The following is a 23,930-nucleotide window of genomic DNA, read 5'->3' on the forward strand; positions in this document are numbered from 1 at the left end:
CTGCTGCAAGAAAACACCTGAGCAGCAGAAGTGGACCACGCTTTTTTGTTTGTTTGTTTGTTTTTTCACCTTCCCTTGCTAAATATAAAAAAAATTAACTATTGATCCCCCTTCTGGGACGGTGTTAAGAGGATTATTTCTCAAGTTACTGAGACTTCTCACCATTTGGGCCCTGGTCTTTTCCTCCTCCATCATTGCGAGTTCCTGGTGCGTATCCATAAGCGCTCCTTGCTTTGATTATTAATACTTGCGACTCATGCATGTTTCCTGCAGTTTTGGAAGCGAGCTGAATGCCCCCTCTTCCTCTGGATTATAAAGGTCAATGAGATTATGTGTATGGAGAACCTTACCTCTTTCCTGCATGACACTGTACCAGTACCAACGTACCAGTGAATATAAGACGCTTCTCGGGCCTATGCCTTCCCCATAGACCCTGTAAGCCGATGGCTGGTCAGGTAATGGAGGGGGTGTACATCTCACCCAGACTACTAAGGTGGGTGAGATGAGAAAACTCCAGAAAGAACGTGTATCAGTAGATAACTATTTAGAGTTCTGGTTACTTGGCTGGATTTTTAGGAATGGCAGGTAGGATTGGTAGTGGGACCTGTCATTCCACCCCCCTCCAGTCCACACTTTGGGGATATTCCGGCAGTGACTCAACTGCAGAGAGTCTGGTCATCAAGGGAGGCTTAAGAAGCCAGCTCCAACAGCAGACTTTGGGCAGAGCTTGGCTGGAGAGCTGACAGAGAGGTCATATTTTTGGAGCTGTGTCCTGAATGATTCTACTGGCTTTTGCATTTCTGTTCTTCTAGGTGAAGTAACCTATTCTATGTTTAGTTAGAGCCTAGCCGGGCAGGTATTTATTTTTGTATTGTTTCCTTTTGTTGCTGTACTCCCTTTTTTGAGTGAAAATTAAACTCTACCTTTGTTTTGGACTAAAGAATCTGGACTTGTGTATCTATAACACCCCACCTAGCAACCCCAGACCCTGACAACCCATAGTGGGATGCTCTGGCTTTTATAGCTAACTGATGTGTTGCCTGTCTAGGACTATTCTTGACCATCTGGCCCTGCTGCTTGTGGAATCCTATTGCTCTTTATGATGAGGAATTTTCAATTGTTTGCACCCCTGGGATCCCCCCGCTGAGCACGGATACTTCTGCAGTATAGCCCCCCCTTTTTTTTTTTTTTGTTTTGCCCCTCAGCTCCTTTACCTTCCTCCTCCTGTCTTTTCCTCCTCCTTTTACCCTCTGGTCTCTGCTTGGAGATCTCCCCATTATCCCCTTTATCTGTAGTGCAATATGTTATTACTGTCGTTGCAACTATCTGTTGTCACTGTATTTTATGCCGTATTGAAGACTATTAAACTTCGAATTGCAAAAAAACTTTAAACCTAGGACCCTCTTGGCTTAGAAACTGAGAACTGGGTAGTTTGTTAAATACAGTATACCTAGTTTATTATATGGATACATATTCTGTGACTCATTATTATGTTGTATGTTGACTATCTGTTTGTAGTACAGTGAGAGTACTGTGTTGTACATGTCTTTGGCAGAGGATGGAATGCCCACCCCTGTCTCAGGGGCCCATTGAGGGATTTTCCTTCTCCCCTGTGGTCACCCTTATGATAAAGAAATGCCAATAAATGTGATGCCATTACCTCTGGAGGTTGTCATGGCCAGTCTTGTAAATGCAGAACTTTCACTTGCAGAAAAAATAGCTATTTATCAAGAACATTCATGGCAGTCTGCAAAGTTATTTTAACCTCTGTCTGTAAAATGTGATCATAACTCATTTTAATTGATTGAAAATTCTGTTTAGACTAAAGGCTTGGAAGCTGAAAAACAAGGAGTCCTGTCTAAGATGATGGAAGGCAGTGTGCGCTTAGGTCGATTAGAAGAGATGGTAAAGGTAAGAACTTTATATTGTTACAGTGAAAGTCCCATTACTGAGATCCTTTTACCATCTTCATAATATTGCTGTAACTCCCAGGTCCTTGATTCTCTGCAGGAGAAATAAAGAATCTGATTGTACCCATTAACATTGAAGGGGCACATGTGCTAAGCTGCAATATCAGCACATGGATAATAGTGGCACAACATAAGCCGAGACAGAGGGTGCTGAACAGTTAGTATAAGTCTGGGTTAGCTTCTGTATGGGAGTTTCTGCCACAGTGTCCATCGGAAATCGTTGCCCAAAAATGTCCTGCCTTTTTCATCCAACAGGTTTGGTTAAAAAAAAAAAAAAAGTCCCTTGGTCTATGTTCATTTCATAGAACAGATCTGATGATATCTGTTTTTCTGTTCTTCTAATGGACCAGAAGAATGGAAACCCATATGCAGGTGTGAAGGCCTTTTTTGACTAGCCAACCCACTTTAAAGAAAACCTCTATTCGGACATGTCTGTTTTAGTAAATACATAATTATATTCTCCATAATATAATAATTCTGAGACTGCCTCAGATGAATGGATTCCTGTCTCCCTGGTGCTAGGGTACAACATGTCGTGGAAAAATTATTGGGAGGAGCAGGATATGGACATTCATTGTCCAGGTGGAGGATCCTTAAAGTGATTCCAAATTTCAAAAACATGGCTACTTTCTTCTGAAATGTCACCACACACGTCAATATTTTATATGTGATATTACTAATTTCTATTGAAGTGAATAGGGCAATGCTGTAATAACACATATGTAAATGTGGGCAGGCGTGTTTTTGGAAGAAAGCAGCAACGCTTTTTTTGTTTATTTTGTTTTAATATTGGACAGTTAGCATACAGGTGAAATGTATAGTAATGTGCTAAGCATTACTGCAAACTGTATGCAATTCTTCATTAAGGCTGGGTTCATACAGTGCGTTTTTGACTGGAAAAAGAAAAAAAACATGCATTTTTACCCCAGAAAAAGCACACTGTGTAAACCTAGCTTAAAGGGGTTCTCCCATCTCAGCCTTTCAGCCAGGCTGCATGCAGTGTCTGCTTCTCACTTCCTGTATTTCTCTCCCTCCCCCTTCCTCCTGCTGAACGGGACAAACAACACGTCTTCAGGTCAGATAATCTGCAGATTCTTGTACAGAATGGATTCCATGTTATCTGTGTGTTTACTTAGGCTGCGTTCACAGAGTTTTTTGGTCAGGAATTTGGTCAGGAAGGCTTTTTTTGGAGGTTGATTTTGAGGCGGATTCCTGACCAAAAAAAATCTGTGTGAACTCTGCCATAGAGAGATAACAGACTTGGCTTTATCAGCAAAGTGCAATTACCTGAACAGATTTCCCTGTCGGCACTGAGTAAGTGACATCACTTGTCCTATAGGTCCGTGGTTATAGCAACACAGTGTAAACAATGGGAAGAATAAATTCACATACCAGGCAAACAAAGCAGAATTTTTAAAGCAAAATATTTATAAAAAGGCTTCAATTTACATAAGCTACCAGTATAGATAGGATCCTTGAGATGGGATAATCCCTTTAAGGTGTTGTTTAAAACCAACCTTAAGAACTAGGCTCCAAACTAAAGAGAAGAACCTCCAAGGTTGTGTTCTGTGAAAGAAGGCAGTGGGAGTTAAGGGAGTTAAACGTATGTCTTAAATCTTGGGCTGACGCTTCATTGGGGTACAAGCAGTATCGTAGATAACTGGCTCATGAATGGAAGAGAATCTGCTGTGCTAGGGGAGAAAATTGTATCATGAATGCCAGGGACAGGGGCTAGTGAGGGGAACCAGGTTGTTTTGCATTAATTCTAATTTTCTGAGATAATGACTTTTGGGTTTTTCTTGGCTGTAAGCCATACTCATCAACATTAACAGAAATAAACACTTGAAAAAGTTCACTCTGTTTGTAATGACTCGATAGAATATGTGTTTCACTGTTTCAACTGGATTATTAAAAAAAAAAAGCTTTTTGTTGATATTCTAATTTATTGAGATGCACCTGTATGTCCAGTTAGTGGCATGCTAAACATACTATTTTGTGTCACGGTGCAATCTTGTTATTAAGAAAATCAACTGTTAGGCCGAGGCCCCACGTGACGTATTCCTATCTACACATTGCAGAAAAATACGCACAGCGGAAGTCCAGTGGTTTTGGAAATTGCAGCATGTCAGTTATACTTACTGAAACGATAGCGGTAATGGAAGCAGAAAGTCCACAGAGGAAACCTCTGTGGACTTTTTGTGAAAAGTGCTACAGGAAAACCGCAATGCGTTTCTGCCATGGTTTTTCCTACAGCGCTTTTTCACTTCGGGCCACTACGTGGGGCCTTTGCCTTAATCTGTATGCATATGAGCTGCTTGGTGCACCCATGGCATCACATTGTCTGCCAGAGAACATACTTTTGCCTGTGGTCACAACTCAGCGTCACTCCCTAAAATAAAGATTGAGGGCGGGTTCACACCAGCGCCTGGTCTCCGCTTTATGGGCTTCCATCTTCTGCTGACAGGAGACGGAAACCCGGCATTCAGTGTCCGTCAGTGAGTGCGTGTGAGCGTCTCCTGCTCTCCACGGCGAAACCGTTTTTTTTTTTTTTTAACTGGACACAAAGTCCTGCATGTCCGACTTTGTGTCCCGTTAAAAAAAACTTTCGCCGCGGAGCGCAGGAGACGCTCACGGGTGGACACTTTGCAAACTCATTCAAATGAATGGGTTTGAAAACTGATTGCCAGTTTCCGTCTTCTGTGAAAGTTTCTCGGGCAGAAGACAGAGTCCTAAAAGCGGAGACCGGGTGCAAGTGCGAACCCGCCCTAACAGGTAAAAATGGGTGTTCTGGCAACTTATGCATATGGATTAAAAGTAGATTTTCTCAGATGTTACAGTTCGCTTTCACACAAAAAGGTATGTCCACTTTTCACCAAATTGCAAGTATGATAGCATACACAGTAATGGCTTTAAAGTTATTTTGGGTGTGAATTAATTGTGAATTAATTTGGGTGCTCTTTTGTAATTAGCGGCTGATTCCACCCTGAATCTGCCTCCCATTGTTCAATAGGAGGCAGAGATTGCAGCAGGATGCTAAAAAAAAAAAATACTTGTCCTGTTCGCTCGTGACGCAGATCCCACAGCTGGAAATCAGCCTAATCTGCGGTGGAAAGCCGCATCAGCGTTCCGTCACGGGTAGACCTAGGTCAATATGACTGCAGAGAATGATGAGCAATTTCTTTTCATTTTCCGCCGTGTGAATTTACTCTTAAAGTCCCTTTTTAATTTTTCTCCTAAATACACACGAGTTTGTTGCTTTAGATTCACTTCTCTGCAATGGGACTTGTCTGTATAATCCGCTCACTCAATTCCCGGATTTCTAGCCTTTCATTGTCTTGTAGAGAAACAGTCTGTTCCACTGCACAGCATCGTTCTCTTTGGATAATAAGCTGATAGACTGCAAATAGGGATCTAACGTCACCCCTTCTTATTTTATCTTGAGGCAGCACCCACACACTTTACTGACAGCCTCGAAATTCCAAAAGTGAAGTGACTCACCTAGCAGAGAATTCTAATTGGGGCTGCAGCAGCCATCCGATCTGTACAAATCCGTGGGTGAAATTCTCCAAGCAGTAGCTGTTTACAGCAAGGAGGAGTGGATCTCCTTACAAGTATTGATCTCGTACCTGGGGAAACCACCACGACCTGACACTACTTACTACAACACACTTAAAGGTATATGCCAATTTTTATTTTTTTTTGTCTTTTGCCTTTTAAGGCTAAGGCCCCATGGGCCAGAAACGTTGCGGGAAAAATCGCGGCATTGTACAGTACTTGCAAAGTACTTTTTAGGGTCAGTTCACACGTGAGCAAAGGGGAGGTTTTTGACAGCGGATTTCGCTTCAAAAACCGCCCCTTTACAATGGTGGTCTATGCAGACCGCCGGGCTTCTTTTTCCGCTAGCGGCGGGCTGCTGCTAGCGGAGAAAAGAAGCGACATGTCCTTTCTTCAGGCGGAAGCCGCAGCACGCTGGACCGCGGCTTCCGCCTAGCGGCAGCACCCTCCTATGTCGGCTCATTCATTTGAGCCGGCTACGGAGGGGAAAGCTGCGACCGAGATGGTCGTGGCAGGCGGGTTTTGACCAGAGAGAGACGCGGCCCCCAACGTGTGAACTAGCCCTTAAGCGGAGTGGTTTTCTGTTTTTTTGGGTTATGACTCGAAGAACAGAAACCCGAACACAGGTGTGAACCTAGCATCAGACAGCATTAAAAAAGGGCAATTGTGGGTTGTTGTTTTTTTTTTTTTTTAACGAAAAAGCAGCAATTGTGTCTTTTTTGAACAAATAAGGCACATCTAAATTAACACGTGCACAACATTTAACAAGGTAGTGTTCCTACATTGTAAATAAACACCACTGGTAAACTAGTCTAGTTGATGATAAATAACCCCCCATAGAAAATGGTTTATCTGTTTTTCATAGACAGGTAATCATTTCAGCATTGCTTATCGGTTTGTGGCCACAAAGGCATGTGTCTACTTTTATTGAAGGCCTCCACACTGTACCATAGAAGGTGGTACGAGGAGCGGGGTGCGAAAAATGTCAATCCAGACATTTCCTCAGGTAAAAGCAGCATGAAAACCAAAAAATCGTATGCATAGTATAAAAGTGAGCCTGTAAAACAAAAAATTTTTAACAGATGGGATGTATCGGATATTTGTATTCTTCCACTATAACTGTAACATCACTAGGTATTGGTATCCGGTGTTTGTCAAATTCTTATTTACTAAGAATCTCTCATACAATTATACATGGAGACTAACATTCTCTTCATGACAAAATGATTTTACTGTGTTTTTGATTCACTTACATCCATGTTTAAGTAGACCTCATAGCACATCTTATAGTTGAAGTATTTACTGAGTAACATTGGAGCCATACTGAGTAAATCCATTACTAAAGTCTACTGCTTTACTGGTACGGTGCAGTTGTCTTAGTGATCATTTGTCAACTTCTTGAGGAGCAGTCACACATTCCTTGGCACAGACACTGGCAGAAGCCATAGACTAGACATACTGTTAAACTAGAGGGTACGAGGCTAACACAAACAATCCCAAGTGTCACTTTCTGAATTACCAGCAGATAGATCCCAAGAGGTAAGGAACCAAAGTAAAAAAAGCCAAGGAGCCAGACTAGTATCCGGGGGACATGGTTGCACAGTTTGGAGAATAAGTCATGGTCTATTTGGCCGTGAGAACTTATGGAGGCAGAGTCAAGACTGTGTTCCGCATAGTAGTCTGAGATAGTATTTTGACTTGGAGTCCTCGTAGAGTCCCTTTGTACTTCCATAATTGTGATCACTAGGCAGTTGGAAGATCCATGAGAGGGACTTGAAGATGCCAGGTTTTTGGGTGTTAAGACTACTTCATTACTGTCAGATTTGCACATTGTTTTCTCTGCCAGCTTTGATAAGATATTTGTGTCATCTGGGAGGCCTGCAACCTCCTCTTCCTGAAGTTCAGTCTCATTGCGGCAAAAGGGGCAACTGATACATGGAGCACCTCCACCTATATTGAGGATCTTGGACAGACATCTAGCACAAACTCTGTGAAGGCAGTCTAAGATCTTGGGCTTACGACTATGAGTGTTGAATTTCTGGTAACATATCTTACATTCCAGCTCATCAGCTGTTGGCGTTTCCTCCAAGCTCATCTTTTATTCTTGCAGAAAACCTGGAAAATTAAATTAAATGTTTAATAAATTTTATTGCACTTTTTAGGAGTTACAAGAATTCCGTTGATCAATAAGGGGGCGTTCACACTACCGTCTGTGTCCGACAGGTAGTGTCCGCTCAAAATCTGGCACGGACATTAGGAGCGGATACTAGCTGTGTCCGTGACACCTGTCATTTATTTAAATGGGCATCGGGTGCGTTCTTTTGCACTCCGTGCCCTTCCTTCACTGTCCGCATGTAAAGATGTCCGACTTTTCAAGTGGACAGAAAAACCCGCATTTGCCCCATGCGTACAGCCCGGTAGAGGATGTGTATTGTCCTATATGAGGTGAACTCCAATTGGCTTTAGGGCCATAAAAATTGGCGTGAATAACACCAGTCTTCAAAATTATGCCTTTTTATACCCAACACAAAATAGATGTATACAGCAGAAACTAACAGGGCTTTCGCTTTTGCAGGGATTTCCATTGTAAGTTCTTTTAGCTCTCCCCATACTTTTACCCAGGCTGTATCATGTAGCTCCTTAGATGCCAGTCCTAAAGAATCCACCAGGGTGCCCATATTTTTTTCCAAACCCTCCATATATACACCTCTCAGCCCAGCAGCCAGTTAATAATATCAGCAAATTCTCTATATGAAGAATGTTTTTTTTGTCTAGCTTCTTTCTTCTTGGTAAATAATTTGAACGCAGTATATGGAATTCTGAGATGACAGCGGAACACATTTCTGTCAGCAGCCATACAGTAGACAGGTGACCGTCTATGAGGACCTCAATACACTCTGCTGTCAGTGGATGCTGTCCTAGCCATCTTACTGAATGCATGGCCTACATTTTACTTAAAGAATTCTATGTCACAGAACTGAAACATTTTTTTTTTATACTTTTCCAATTTATTATTTAAGCACTTAGATCCACATCTTAAGTGACTCTAATCCCCTCCTGACAAAGGGTTAAGTGTCAGGCAGAACATTGCAGCTCCATTACCTCTGATCTAATGGAGAGGATGTTAGAATGACACTGAATCCCTCATCAGCCATCAACCAAGCTCATAAAGCAGTTCCATATTATATGACTGCACATAACCTACATACAGATTTAAAGGGAATCTTTCACCCAGAAATCAATATTAAACCAACCACAGAGCATTGTAGGGGACTTTATGCTGAGTACCATTATACATTTATATAGTCCAATAGATGCGATGCACCACTGCACACGGTGTGTAAGAGCCTCCAAGGGCTCTGTCTTCAGGCCGGAATGCCCACCCCTATACACCTTATTAATATCTTCTTCCTATCATACTGCTGTGACACTGCGCGTGCGTGTAGTGTTACCAAACTGGAGCCCATAAATCCTCTGGCACACCCCAAGTACACTTGAATGATTTGCATATTTCTAAAACCAGCGATCCAACAATATGGAGGGCTCAGCATTATGTCCTCTACAGTGCACTGTGACTGGTTTAATAATACATTTCCTGGTGAGAGACTCCCTTTAATGCATAAACACAGACAGGCTGCCATGTTTCCTCTCTTTTCCTACACATCTATGGATAGGTTACTATCTTGTTCATTTCCGTTACTGTATGAGTCAAACGTACCTGTAGTAGAACTGTTTGCTATATTGTATCAGTGTAGGTGATATGTGTCAGTCCGAGGACTAGGCTGTTCATATTAAAATAAGCTGCCTGGACTGGGTGCGATAGTAGAAAACCCTCAGTATTTGTATGCATAGATGAAGGTTGACTTGCCATTATAAAGCTAGGTTCTTATATCTGGGATTTGTCTGTGGCGAATCTGACATTTCATATTCTTAGAACCTGACACAGAAAACTGAAGCCCAAATTGCCGGGTGCGCCAGCAGATCCGCTTTTCATTATGGAATCCATGCAAATAGTGGACATGAATTGAATCTTAAAATCTGCATTGCACTGATCTCTTTTCCTTGCATGTAGATTGGGTGTACAACATTCATTTGCAACAGGATATTAAGGCAGTTTGGTGATGGAAATCTATGGGGACTCTAGCGGTATTCGCACAACCATTGTACTTGGGCAAGTTCTGTCCGTGATGGCATGCTCTACTTTTTGATGGATTAGAAACATGGCTCCCTCTTCACAGATTCTACATGACCAAGAATCAGCGGAGCTATGTGAATATACAGTACTTCTTCTGAACATAGAAGGGATCAGTGCTTTCAGGGTACTATAAATGAAGAAAATCCCCCAAGTTATAGTTGCTGATTTTATCACTGTATAATATATTATGTAGCATCTTGCCCTCTTTATGTATTGCTCTGGTTTTTAGTCATGGGTTTATCTTATCGGAAGGAAATATGTGTGAAATTATTCTCTTAAGCACCCCATGCTTCTGTTAGCACTCAGCAAGTATTTTCATGGAATCTGAGAAGACTGATAACAGAGAATAAGACATTGTGAATGTTTCCGGATGTCTATTAATAACAGTATTTCATATACACTAGCCCTGGGAAACAAGCTTGCAGTTTTTTTGTTTCTATAGCATAGCAACAGGAGTGTCATTATAATTCATGTACCTAAAGAGTGTCCCCCTCACCCCTCCCATTACTGAGTTCCTCCATTCACCCCACATTGTGTATTCAGCAGTTTTGGATTTTTTTTCTTTTAAAAGACTCTGCCAAAACATGCAAATAGATTCTTTATTCTGCAAAAGGCTACAACCCTCGTGAAGACATAATGGCAGCAGGGCACTTGCTGGCTGTCACTTGCAATCCTCAAGACTGTCACAATAATGACACGCTGCCTGCGATGACGTCCTAGGCCCCTGCTGTGTGACTTTATCATTCTGAATAATGCATGGAAGATGCACAGCAAGATTAGACACAGGGTGGGGATGCTTTATAGCATTCTCATGACTGCCTATATTTACAGTTAAATAAGAGCACAGCTTTAGTTATCACCATGATCAACAGCTGTCACTGCTAGGCAGATCGAAACGTAATTCTGCATTAGTTGTCACTGAGATGTTTATATGGATCTAAATAGGGAGGCTGACTCATTAGCATGTGGAGATGGTTTATTGGCGTATACTACTATGCTATTGAGGCTAAAAAGAGGTTATATGCTATACATTATGTCATGGTTTATGCATATGCCAGTCGTTTCCATTAGTGATAAAGCAGGGGGCATAGGCTATTGCTAGATAGGCGCCATGACCTATCTGGGCTCTGTCTAGCTTCAGGAGTGTTTTACATTTTACTATTTCTTAGCATTGTCAGTTGCTTGTTATGCTTTATTTTGGTATATCTCACACATCAGAAGCTGACTTTAGGATAGACTTCCCCTTTAAAGGTAGTCTGTCACCAGAACCCAGCACATCAACCCAGCCCTGCAGGTACGTAGGTTAAGGTCACCTGAATCAACAGTATGGTCTTCTTTTGAAGTGATGCCTCCATTGCTGAGATATTGCTCTTTTTGTCCATATACATATGAGCTCTTTGGAGCAATGAAGGTGTTACTGTTACTCCAAAGAGGTAAACAGTCTCACACTCACTTCTCCAAGAGCTCCTTCGCTTACTGACCAAATAGGTAATATCTTGGCAACGTAGGCATCACTTCACAAGAGGAGAAAATAGGTTACGGTAACCTGAATCAAACCTCTGTGGGGCTGAGTTCTATTGAGAGACTCCCTTTAAAGAGGTGGTTCTTCTCCTAGCTCCAGACTGTGTAGAATGGGTGGAAGTGGGAAATACCTGCTATAAGTGTGGTGTTTGCCATGTCTGGGTAGATGGTTTCTGCTATACGTTGGTGTTTGGCACTGCTGGGCAGTTATTTGTTTCTGTGGTGTGGCATTTGCTGTACCCAGGGGTATTATGTGTATTCCATAGTGGCATTCAGTGATCCGTGGCAGTATTTCTTTGCCTTGCAACATATTTTATGGTGAAACCTGAGCAGAAAAAGTAGTAGTTGTGCTATAGAACATTAGCATGAATAGAGGTGTCAATCACTAAATTATGAGACATGACAGATCTATTATTTGACTCCTAGGGGACCCTTTCTCCACCCTTCTTAACAAGCAGTCAAGGGCATTGCTTTGCAAAGACATTCATTAATATTAATTTCCACCGATATAATATTTGACCATGATTCATCCATTATTAATACATGGGAAGATTGAAAGTGTGCATTAGCTGTCTGACAAATGTTCTTGTAGAGGGAATGAATTAGCAGCGTAATTTGTAGTCTCACAAGTGCGCCTGGTGACAGACTGCTATTAGCTGTGCCGGGTATCACTAAGTAGTATCAGTGTCACATAATTAAAGTTGCTATCAGCTCGCGCACAGCTCATCTGGATGTGTGAACGTCTATGTCCTGCATATCACAGGAAGCATCTAGTCGTGTCATCCGTCCCGCCATCGTATCTACTACAGCTGCCAGGTTCACAAACTTTCTATTCACTGGACCCAGGCTACATGAAATGGTTTTTCGGTTCAATTATTTCCTTGATGTTATCCAACTTTCCTGTAAATGATGTGTTCATCATTGTTTGTTTCTTATTGCTTCAATGCTACTAAAGACAATGAAACAACTTTGGCAATAGTTTAAAAATCTCTTTGTTTTCTGTTGTAGTAACTATGCAAATGTATTTGTCTCCACGGTAACATAATGTAAACAAGCCTTTGTTAAAGGGGTTATCTGGTTTCTAGTATTAATGGATCTCGCCCACCACCACACACACACACACACACTGATCACCTATGCCAAGACGGCACGCTCTCAATGATGTTTACATGCTGCGAGCTGTGCTGCTCACTCACCCTACAAACTATAGCGAGCTCTGTCCCATAGACTTCACTGTAAACATTCTTGAGAGCCACAATGTCTTGGCACAGGGAATTTAAGGGGTTATCTGGTTTGTAGTATTGATGACCTAGTCTTATGATAGGTCATCACTATTCCATCTGCAACACCAACACGTGGGAGCTTTGCACACTGAATATCGGTAGCTTATCATAAGGATAGGCCATCAATACTAGAAACCAGATAACCCCCTTTAATCAGATCTTGTAGTACAGGGACTATAGGGGTTGTTCTCACTTGTGCCCCTGTCTGTCCGCCGCATTTCCCTCCTAATTCCTGGGACAACTGGATAGGGGACGGCTTACCAGCGATCCATTTCAAAACCCATTCATTGGATTTTAAAGCAAACAACTGGTGTCCGTATGCAGCTTCTCCACCTGGAAACAGTTTTTTTTTGGGGGGGGGGGGGTTTGCACAAAGTTGGACATGCAGGACTTTGTGTCAGTCCAAAAAAAAAACCCAGTTTCTAGACAGAGAGGCTGCATACGGACACTGGCAGTTTCCTTTAAAATCCCATTCAAATGAATGAATTTTAAAACTGACCGCCAGCAAGCCGTCCTCTATCCAGTTTCCCTGCGAATTAGGACTGAAACCTCTGGGCAGACAGCAGGCGCTAGAGTGAACGCCGCACTAGAGAGTTTTTTGTTTTTTAATGGAGACTAATTCTAACGTTACTTCATTTTTTATTTTTTTGATGTACTAAAGTGCAAAAAAAAATGTTGCAAAATTGTACAATGCTTTAGAGGAAAAGACTATCCTTATGCATCTAGTAAAAGACCCCATGGATCAGACTGTTGCAGATTCCCCTGTAGCAATACTTGATAAGAACCCATTATAAAACAATATCTTGTGGGCACTGCCTGTTTTTCTTGGATCCAGCACTCAGTCCTCATTTCCATTTATAACACAGACCACAAAGCAGATGACAACAGAAACAAAATGTCATTATTTTTACTTTTTTTCTCTATGTTGCTGAATCTGTGACATTTCTGAAAATTATTGCCTAGAATAGTATTGGATTATAAGCTGCTCGCGGCTCATCCTAGAAGAAAGCATGAACGGCTGGTTTAACTTGTTGCAAATATGTCACACCTTTTCCGGAATATTGCGATCACCTAGCAACATAAATTTTAAAAAGTCACATTGATAAATCTGGAGCTTCATTGCAGAGGTATATATGAATAGGGGGGTAGAGCATAGCAAGGTTTAAATTGAGCCTCCCATTATGGTGCTGGGATGTTTTAATAGGCCAGCAAGCAGTATTTTTGTCCGTTTTCATGGATCCCTCAACATACTAAAGTCTGTGAAGCATCTGTGAAGCCAGGGCCTTCATGGGTGCAAAATGCAGTGCCATGTCGCGTTTTCATGACCCTTTTGCCTCGCAGTCATCTGAATAGAGGCTTATGATTTACTTGTACCAGAATATATTCTTACAATACAGTTGCCATTTTGGATAAATGTACAGATGGGTAGAACTTTATTTACAGATGTCAATCATTTTAATTATTAACTTTTTGTTCCCTGTAAATTAGATAAAAGCATCTGATCCTCCAACAACAGAGCAGCATTGTATGTAATGTGCCTTTGAGCCTATTCACATGACAGAGCCATATACTCGGTCGTAAAATACTAAATTTTTCATGGCCAATTGTACATCCAAGGGTAATCCGTTTTCATGAATCCCTCATAGATTTGATCTGTGAAAACTGTTTGACAAATCATATGTTTTTTTATTATTTAAGATGTTATTTATTTATTTATTTATTTAAGAAACACTGTTGTCATGCTGGAAGATTTTCCTAAACTTTCTAAAGTGCTTTCTGTTTAAATTCGTAAACATTTAAGAGATTTCTGCAGCCAAACTGTTAACTGTCCACTTTGACCTTGTTCACGTTTGGTGATGGTGTTGCAGCAGAGAGTCGCACCACTACCATATCTCGAAAATGCTGATTGTACTAGGATCACACTAGCTTCAGCCTATGCGTTTTTCTGGCTTGTTGCTGACTATAATGGAGTCCGTTGGAAGGTCATTGTTTTAAAACTGAAACCAACGGAGGAAAAAGTTCTCCATGCAAGACTTTTTCTTCCACCAATTTCAGGCGGACATTGCGAGGATGCCCAATGCAGATGTCAACTTAGCCTGGTAACAATGTCACTATTTATTTACATGTTTATTTAAAATTGCATTAACAGTCCCAAGATGGAATAAGTCACCCTTTGACTTTAACTTTTAGGATAATCCATCAATATATTACTAGTGGGGGTCGGATCAGCAAGATGAAAGAATATGGGTGCTCCAGTTAGCACCATGCTCTTTTCAATATTTATCATGGCATAGCTGCAAGTAACATTTTTTTCCAAGTTATTCCGCATTGTAAAGTAATGCAACTTTTCACTGTGGTTAAAAGCCGCGCCATTTTCAAGCTGTATGTTTGCTGCTAGTGAATGGAAGCATTCTTGTTTGCTTGTGTGCTTGTGTCACCAGAACTCAGCATGTCAATTCAGCCCCTCAGATAAATTAGGGTCACTTGAATGGAATGGTGCCCATAACCTTGTGAGTTATTGCATCTATTGCCGAGATATTGTTGGCTTTGTCAATGTGCAAATAAGCTCTTTTGAGCAATGAGGTGGGTAAGTGGCCACGCCCTCATTGCTCCAAAGAGCTCATTTGCATATTGACACAAATAGTGATTATCAACATCTCGGTAACTGAGGCACCGATTGACAAGAGGAAAACCGTGTTTGATTCAGGTGTTCCTAACCTATCTGCCGGACTGGGAATAAAAAAGGTAATATCATCGCATAAAGTGATGCCATTTCACTAAGTTATGCCATCATTTTATGATCAGTGGGGGGCCTTTCGGCTGATCCTGAAAATTAAGGGGTCACAGTGCTATTAAAAATCTGTGACCTCTTTGCTTTTTTTCCTGTAATGTGGCATCTAAGTCACTCACAGAGCTGAATACTGCAGCGCTGCTCTTTTCCAGTGAATGAAGCCATGCTACCTGTCCCTGACAGCTGGGTAGTGGAGAATGAGTTCATTCCCCATGATCATAAAGTGATAGTGTATTATTGTAATATTTTAAATAAACTTTACTGACAAAACATTTTCAGCATAGAAACACAGATATTTGAAAATCTGTATTCTTACTTTGTTATACAATATTGGGACAAAAATAGGATACTGGATGTTTATTGCATATATTATTAGTTATACATGTGATCCTGATCACTTGGTTTTTAGGGGGAACTAATGACACCCATATAATGACACACCTCAAAGTATTATGCCCCATAGTGGCCCCTGCACACAATATTATGCCCCATAGTGGCCCTTTCACACAGTATTATGCCCCATTGTGGCCCCTGCACGCAGTATTATGCCCCATAGTGGCCCTTTCACACAGTATTATGCCCCATTGTGGCCCCTGCACGCAGTATTATGCCCCATAGTGGCCCTTTCACACAGTATTATGCCCCATTGTGGACACCCATGAACAATTATTATACACTGGGGTCTTTTCAGACCCGAGAGTATAATAATTGGAGACCCAGGGGAGGATGCAAACATAAAAAACACTGTTACTTAGCTCTCCTTGGCTCCAGTGCACTCCCCACACGTCGGCCATTTTCAATGATGTATGGGACATCACGTGAGTAGGGGCTTACATTGCAACGCATAAGGACGCAAGCCCCGGCCCATGTAATATCACTGGCACTGCCTTCCGGAATCAGGAGAGGTAAGTAACATTATTTTTTGTGTTCTTCATTCCGTGTCAGACAATTTCTTAATTTATACCAGAATGCTGATAGACATTTTTTAATTATGCCGGAACTGAGTTCCGGTGTGTTCTGGCCCAATTTAAGCACTTTGTTGTACCCAAGGTACCCAAAAGTAACTAGGTGCAGGTCTGTATCAAAAGGTTAGCTGCTGTAAGACTTATTTTATTATATGACAAAGTGGAGGTTATTGCTTCTGTATTAAATCAGAGTGTCACACGCAAGTGTTTTGTCCTTTTGCGACCCTGATCCACAGACACAAAGCTAGGAGAACAAAATTAAATTAAGGAGCAGAGGTGGGAAAGTAAGCGGCATGCCTTCAATGCTGCACTTTGTTATTTTTATAGGATGGCAGTATTCATTACAGACTAGAGATATTGAAACACATTAAAGTCCCGGAGTTGATTTCTTGATGTTTATGACTGAACCTTTGAAATATCCTTTTACAACACCCTGACAACCGCTGTTTTATGGCTTTCATAGGCTAGCATTATAGTAGTCATTGCTGATGTCACATATATGCTGTCAGTTCACTAATGGATAAAGCCAGCTCACCAACGTAGGGGCACTACACTAACCTCCTCAATTAAAGGGGGTGTCCAGAATGAGATAAATAGAGCTTGAAGGTTTTTCTAATCTGAAACAACCCATTTAAATTATCGTTTTGTATTCAACTATATATTTGTATGCCTGGAACAATATTGTTGCCATTACTGCTCCCACAGTTGTAACCCAGCTTTCCAGACTTCAGGAGGAGTGTTGTCATTTCATAACAGCTGTTCAGGACTTTAAGTAAGCTGGATGGAGAATCCAGAAGAGAGTTGTAATGATTGGTTGTCACTTAGATTGTCACTGTTAGACACTACTAAGAAATTAATGAATTGCCCTGTTATACAGCTTGACTATATATATTTATATATTATAAATTAACCAGTGTGTGTGTATAGATTTGTATATGTATATGTCACAGCTTAAGAAATGATTGCATACCATCACTGGTTTCCTGTAGTCTATGGCTGGAGCATTATCCCAAGGCTATTCCATCTTTCTCGTAGGTTACAGTCTACTTGTAGCATGCACTCTACTAGTGAAGCAACTGTTAAATACTGCAAGCTTCGCTGACATTAATAAAACATATCTGTGAATTGTGTGTGCTCTAGCATCATTGTGACTGTGTAATGATGTACTAAGGATTTCTCTTCATCTACATGAGCATCAAGCGATTAAACCTTCCAAATTAATGCGCCATTTACATAAATGTTTTGTTCCTTAAAGTCAAGCACCTCACGAGTTTCCTTATACTGAGTGCATTAATAGCAGTATCAGTTACTGTAAAGCCTATAGGGTGCTAATTGAGAGTTTGGGGGTGGTGGGTAAGATTATGTAAGGCTGACATACCTGACTTAAGGGGTCAGCAAGATGTCAATGAGCATCAGCTGGGAAAGCGACAGACGTTGCTCGGTTGTTACAGTCATCCCGCTAGCAAGATCCACATCTCAATTTTTACTGCTTACAGGTGTACAGAAAGAAAGCTGCAAGCTCTGTGCAAGGCATCACACACAAGCTGACAGAGCAGGAGGAAGACTTTGCAGGGAAGACAGCCCAGTACCAGCGAGAAATGAAGTATCTCCGCTGGCTGCTTCAAGACAGGCAGCAAACCCTCAGTGAAGTCTTGCAGCAGAAAAGGTAAGTCGCTGATAGAACAAAACAAACCAATTAGATGTGACTGGTAGGAGGAGGAGAGCAGCTGCATTCTTCTTTTCATTGAAGTCCCATCTGCTGTGGAAGTGCATGCAGAAAATGGAGGCTTTCCTCCTTTTCGCCACCCCCCCTTTTCCCAAAAGAAATTCTGGATCCCAAAGATAATGATCAAGTAGCAAGTCGTCTTCAGTGGGGACACAGAGGCTCCTTCTTTATGCTTGAGTCTACAGTGACCCAGGGCTTGGTACATACATCCTGTCTGCACGTCTTACCAGTAGGATGAGCATGCTACTTTGTGCATGTTAGATATGAAACAACACAAGGGGAAGTGACTTCATTCTGTATAGGGAGCAGTTAATTGGTTGATTGATTCCAACATCAATGTGGACCGAGCATCAGATCTCTCTGCTCGTCTCAATTTTCTGGAATATCTTTTTTTTTTTTTTTTTCTTGGAAAGAGGGAAATAGATATAATCGCTGATTTTACCGCAGGCATTTACAGTTAATATACGTTCTCTGTTGCCATACAGACTTGTAAACAGGATAGACTCGTAGTGTTGCATAGAAGATCCTGAGCATATGAAAGACCCCTACCCCCAGTTTCTATACCTGAAAGTACTGATACGTCTATACACCTTAATGACCAGTTATTTTTTTTCAGATTGCTCCACTGTTTTTAAAGCAAAAGGTTAACGAACTTTGTAAATGGTCTTTATTATTTAAATAAAATAAATCTTGGACATACAGCTCCTCTGTGTAGCCATAGTTACAGATCACAAACAAACCCTCTATATGGCCTGATTCTGAAGATATGTAGTACCCTACTCTCTCTGCCTCCTCGTCTTTCGCTTGTAGGTTATCAAGAAGAAGGACGTGGATTATAACACCATTTACATGAGCCTGTTTTCAGGTCAATTAATGTGAACAAGCATTGGTAGGAGTGCTCTTTCCCTTGAGGGACAGTGAACTGGCCTTCTGTTTGAAAAGTTTGAGGACCCCTTCTGTAGATACTGTAGACATTGATAGATATGGAAACCCTATTTGCCTTTGTTTTCTATGATTGACTCCACTGTCAGTGGGTCCTGTTAGTTCATTGTTGGGGTTTCTGTATGTGCACAACTGTCTTTTACTACATAGTTGACAAGTCCTGTATGTGAGCAAGGCAATGACGCCTGGTGGTGATTGATTCTTATGTAGTGGTACATATGTGAATAGGATGGTTTAGCAGTGTGGGTCACTGCTCCCCATTCTTTCCTCTATAATAGTGTTCAGTTTCCTTCAAAATGAGAATTGTTTATTAAACTAGGATTCTTTAGAGACAAGCGGAAGAAATGAGCCTGCTAGGAACCTGATCCTGTGTGATTATCCTGTTCTCCCAGACAAAGACTCAATTCTATTTTCATTAATACAGTGTAATAAATACATGAAGCAATCATTTTTTTCATCTTTGTGTTTTTCATTCTGGCATTGGCACACTGTTCCCTCTATCTCTGATGCCAGTGATGCTGTATATTAGTCTTTGTAGGGAGTGAGCAGGACCGTTAGGGAGCTGGCTACTCTTCCCTCTAAATTCCATATTTATGAGAAATATTAATGTACAACACTCTAAAATTTAGTTATAAAGGAGTCAGATATATAGGGCCACATAGCATCAGGCATATAGCATTAAACCATATTCAGCACATTACAGGTTAATGTCTGTGTGTGTTAAAGAGGACCTTTCATGTCCTTGGGCACTGTTGGCTTTCCTGTTATGTGCCCCGGGGCAACATATATCCTTGCCGTTATAATGGCAGCGATCTCAGCCCACTGTCAGAAGGGTGTTCCTGACGGTCTAGCTGGGCTGTGAGGAACTCCCCTCCTGACTGTACTTGTCCATAGACTAGTAGTGGGGGGGGGGGGGGGGGGTGTCAACGCTGGCCGGTAAGGAACACCCTCCCCCCCCCCCTTCCCTGACAGTACAGGGCTATGGACGAGTACTGTCAGGAGGGGCGTTCCTCACAGACCAGCTAGACTGTCAGTAACTCCCTTCTGACAGTGGACAGAGATAGTTACCGTTATAACGGCAAGAATATCTCTTGCTCCATGGCACATAACTGGAAAGTTGACAGCGCAATGTTGACTTTCTATTAGTATATAAAACCACATGTGCCCGAGAACATGAAATGTCCTCTTTAAGGTCTAAGGCAGTTAAGGGGTAAATGTCTGTATTCCTTGTGGTCTAGTATGGTGAAAAGCTAATGCCAAAATCACAGGTGGATTAGGGCAGTAATATGGGTGATGTCAGTATACCTTCTGGTCTATGGCAGTAAGAAAGATTCAGTATTCCAGATGGTCTAGAGCAGGGGTGGGCAATTAATTTTCCCATGGGGCCACATGAGAACTTGTAACGGTTCTAGAGGGCCATGCACGCCGTGGCAAATTTAGCTCCACCCACTTCTACGCTGACTCTGCCCATTCTTAATCATCTTTCCATGTGCCCCCACAAAGTATAATCCTCCTACAGTCACCCTAACATTATACATCCCCACATTATAACGTTTCCCTCCAAATGTCCCACAGTAATAAGTCCTTCTTCTGGTGCCCCAGTATAAAGCAGAAACTAGAGGGGACATTAAACTAGGGCAGCTGGAGGGGGACATTAAACAGTGGGGATAGTTACCCCCCATGGTTTAATATCCTCCTCTAGGCGCCCCAGTTTAATGTCACTCTCCATCTGCCCCCTAGTTTATTGTCCCGACTCCATGTGCATTCAGTTTAACTGCCCCCCTACATCTGCCCCTAGTTCCCCCCTCTTGCGCACACATGCTGTCTCTTCTCTCTTCTTTATCATCCAGCAGCCTCCATTGCCGGCAGCTTGCAGAAAGCAGATGGTCCTGTGTGGCTCTGCCCACTAACAAGTCATAGCCTATCCTGGTGATAGGCTGTGATGACGTTATCACAGGTCCTTGAACAAACTTCCAAAGGATATGCGGGCCGGACAGAAGCAGTCAGAGGGCCGGATGTGGCCCGCGGGCCGTACATTGCCCAGGTCTGGTCTAGAGTAGTGAAAAGGAGAACGTTAAAATCACTAATTTGTCCTACAGTACCAGTGATTCTAAGATCCCATGTGTATAGTGGTGGAATTGATTAATACTGCATTGGAATCTGGTGGATCACTCGCTATTTCAGGTTCCAGCATTGTCCTTGCTGTAAATGTAAGCTGAACAATGATGGCCCCGCCTCCTGTTTCCGCCCTGCACTGATCATAGAGATAAGGACAGCCAGGGAATAGAAAGAATTGTGCAGCTGTAACCGTATGGTTGCACAATTCTCTCTCTGATCAGGCAGAGCTATTTAGCAGCTCAGGAATCTTGTGCAAGGATGACTTTTCAGCTGCAGTAGGGAGTGCAGGACCAGTAAGTAGAAAACCTAGCTAGTGATTAGCTCACCATTGGACATTCCAGCATAGGGGCCAGTGCAGATGTAGATCTGTTTTTATATTAAAGTGTTACTAAACTTTCAAAAACTTTTGACTTTCTGGCAGCATTTGTATTATTAATACATTTTGCAATATACTTTATTATCAAATTTCAGCTTATTATCAAATTATAGTCTATGATGTCAATGGGTGCCGACTTACACGCGTAGCACTTTGAAATCAATGGGTTACAAAGCCTCCCATTGATTTCAATGTGTCCCGCACGTAAGCCAGTACCCATTGAAATCAATGGGATCTGTTATGAAGCGCCACGCTCTGATACGTGTTTACGTGTCTAAATGAGCGGCGCATTACTCCGTGAGAACGGAGCCTTAGCCTCATGCCTGTGTTTCATTTGTTTTGTTTAGTTTTTTGCCATGTTCTGTTAATGAGGGTGGTGCATTAATATTCTTGCTAGCATAGACTAGAGGAGAAAGTGCATGTACATGTATATAGACTAGATCACCCAGAACATTACACAAGATTGAAAGGCACCAGCAGCATTCTGAATTTCAGAACCTAATAAATTCCCCCTAGAAAGGGGTAAATGTCTGTATTCCTTGTGGTTTATATTACAAAGTGACTCTTCTAGACCCCAACACCAAGGAACACCAGATGGAGCGGCCTGCTTGCCACATCATTAATCCTAATGCCCTAAACTGAGCTTTCCTGGAATTGCCCTAACTCCACCACCCTTTCTAAGGCAAATGAAAAAAAGAAATACAAATCAGTCATGTTGTTTTCTGCTAGTCCAGCATACACTTTCATTTCCAATGTTCCTGCATGCTGGGGTTATAACAGAACTCTCCCTCTTTATGTCCCAGACCAGCTTCATTGATACAGTCTGCATATATGTAATTCTTAGGAAGACTCCATAATGGGTTTGTTTTATTTTATGATTTCACTGAAAATAGAGGCGATCTACCTATGATTGTCATTGGATTTTTGTGTATTCCTTGTCACTGTTGAACTAGATTATGTACATCATTTTCTATTATCTCTGAGAGGCTGTAGAGCCTTGGGGGAAGAAAGTCTTGTGAATTTAGATAAGAACAATCTATCACTGGAGCTGCAGCGCTAGCAGAGTCGACATGATTCTGCATCCCGCCAACCAGATGATGAACTAGAACCAGTGTGCCAAGTGACTAGTCCCAAACATTTACCACTGACTCCTCAATATACTATGCAGCCCTCTGCCATGATACTATGTGTATCCTACTGCACTAATATCATATGCTAAACATGCTGATTCCAATATCATCAATGTATACTGCTGCCTCCATACTCTCCATTGTGCTGCCCTGATAGCATATGAATTTCTCTGTAAACATATACCGCTGCCCTAATAATGCCCAATGCAGTATGTCCCTGTGAAAATGACTAGCAAGCAGCATCACATACTGCAGTAATGATACCGCCAGAAAGGCTGTTGTAGACAGATAGACATCAATATTATGCAGTTCCAACTCTCCAATATACTTTATCCTGGTTAAGGGCTAGTTCACACGGAGTTCCACATGTACACATTCTGTTGTAGCTGCTGCGACGGGATGCTGGTGCAGTGCACTGGCATCCCGTCGAGGTATTCCGCTCTATATTAAGCCCAAATGAATGGGCCTAGTCCAGAGGGTGGTTTTGCGACGCGGACGTCCACGGCTGAGTCAGCCACGGAATCTGCCTGAAGAAAGGACAGATCGCTTCTTTTTTCCACTCGCAAAAAAAGGAAATGACCAGCTCCTATTGCTTTCAATGGGAAGCGTTTTTTTGAGCAGGATTTTGATGCGGATTCTGCGTCAAAATCTTGACCATTTTGCCCCGTGTGAACTAGCTCTTATGTGCAAAGAAACTCTTAAAGAATAAACTACTTCCAGCAGCACCTTCCAGATCACTTGCATACTGTAAGGCAATGTAGAATTGTATACTTAGCAGGTCTGCTATATAAATATTGTTGTCCTCCTACTATACAGGCGCATCTGACCTAAATTTCTATGCAAGTATTTCCATAAGATAAGATAACTAATCTGCCAGATGTGGTCACATCAGCATCACACTGAGATGGCTGTTTAGTGGAAGCCATTGCATCTACTTAAATAGTGTTATAAGGGCAACTTACTTGATTTCTCTACAATTTCAAGGGCATCAAAATGTGTATATAGGTGATTTAATAAGGAGAAATCTAGCCATAAGGCTGTCTGACGGCTGTGAAGTAGAAGTAGATCTTACTGTAGAAATGAAGCAAATTACTGTTACTATGATGCTCGTCCTCACACAATATCACAAGAACATTGCGTTCTATTCTTTTGTATCTTTCAACACAACATCATTCAGCAGAAGACAGCAAGTGCACGCACGCAGCTTAGCAGGAATGATTATTCATTCACACAGTGACAAGGGGTCCCCTGACCATCACATTACCAAGAAAGCGTCGGTAGTACAAAGAACAGATTACATGTTCCCTGTGTTGTCTATTTGTATGAAGAAAATAAATTGTAACATCCAGGTAGTAGAT

General features: G+C 41.8%; 2 protein-coding genes across 4 annotated transcripts in view; one reads left to right on the forward strand and one right to left on the reverse strand.

Annotated features, from left to right (window-relative positions):
* Nucleotides 1–23,930, forward strand: part of CEP89 (centrosomal protein 89) — a 106,970-nt gene that overhangs the window by 77,281 nt on the left and 5,759 nt on the right. For all 3 annotated transcript variants that reach the window (XM_075282032.1, XM_075282033.1, XM_075282034.1), the window contains 2 exons: nt 1,822–1,911; nt 17,777–17,946. In XM_075282032.1, coding sequence (XP_075138133.1) covers nt 1,822–1,911; nt 17,777–17,946 — 260 coding nt within the window. The remainder of the gene's footprint in view (nt 1–1,821; nt 1,912–17,776; nt 17,947–23,930) is intronic.
* On the reverse strand, nt 6,746–17,791 carry LOC142213646 (E3 ubiquitin-protein ligase RNF182-like). Its single transcript, XM_075282049.1, has 2 exons — nt 17,659–17,791; nt 6,746–7,640 (listed from the first exon to the last, which is right to left on the reverse strand). Exon 2 carries the CDS (start codon nt 7,618–7,620, stop codon nt 6,916–6,918), a length of 705 nt encoding a protein of 234 aa, XP_075138150.1. The 5' UTR covers nt 7,621–7,640; nt 17,659–17,791; the 3' UTR covers nt 6,746–6,915.

This window comes from Leptodactylus fuscus, chromosome 7 (assembly GCF_031893055.1).
Source record: "Leptodactylus fuscus isolate aLepFus1 chromosome 7, aLepFus1.hap2, whole genome shotgun sequence".
Lineage (NCBI taxonomy): Eukaryota > Metazoa > Chordata > Amphibia > Anura > Leptodactylidae > Leptodactylus > Leptodactylus fuscus.

Coding starts and splice junctions, on each gene's coding strand:
- LOC142213646 (XM_075282049.1), bottom strand. CDS start 7,620: ATGAGCTTGGAGGAAACGCCAACAGCTGATGAGCTGGAATGTAAGATA.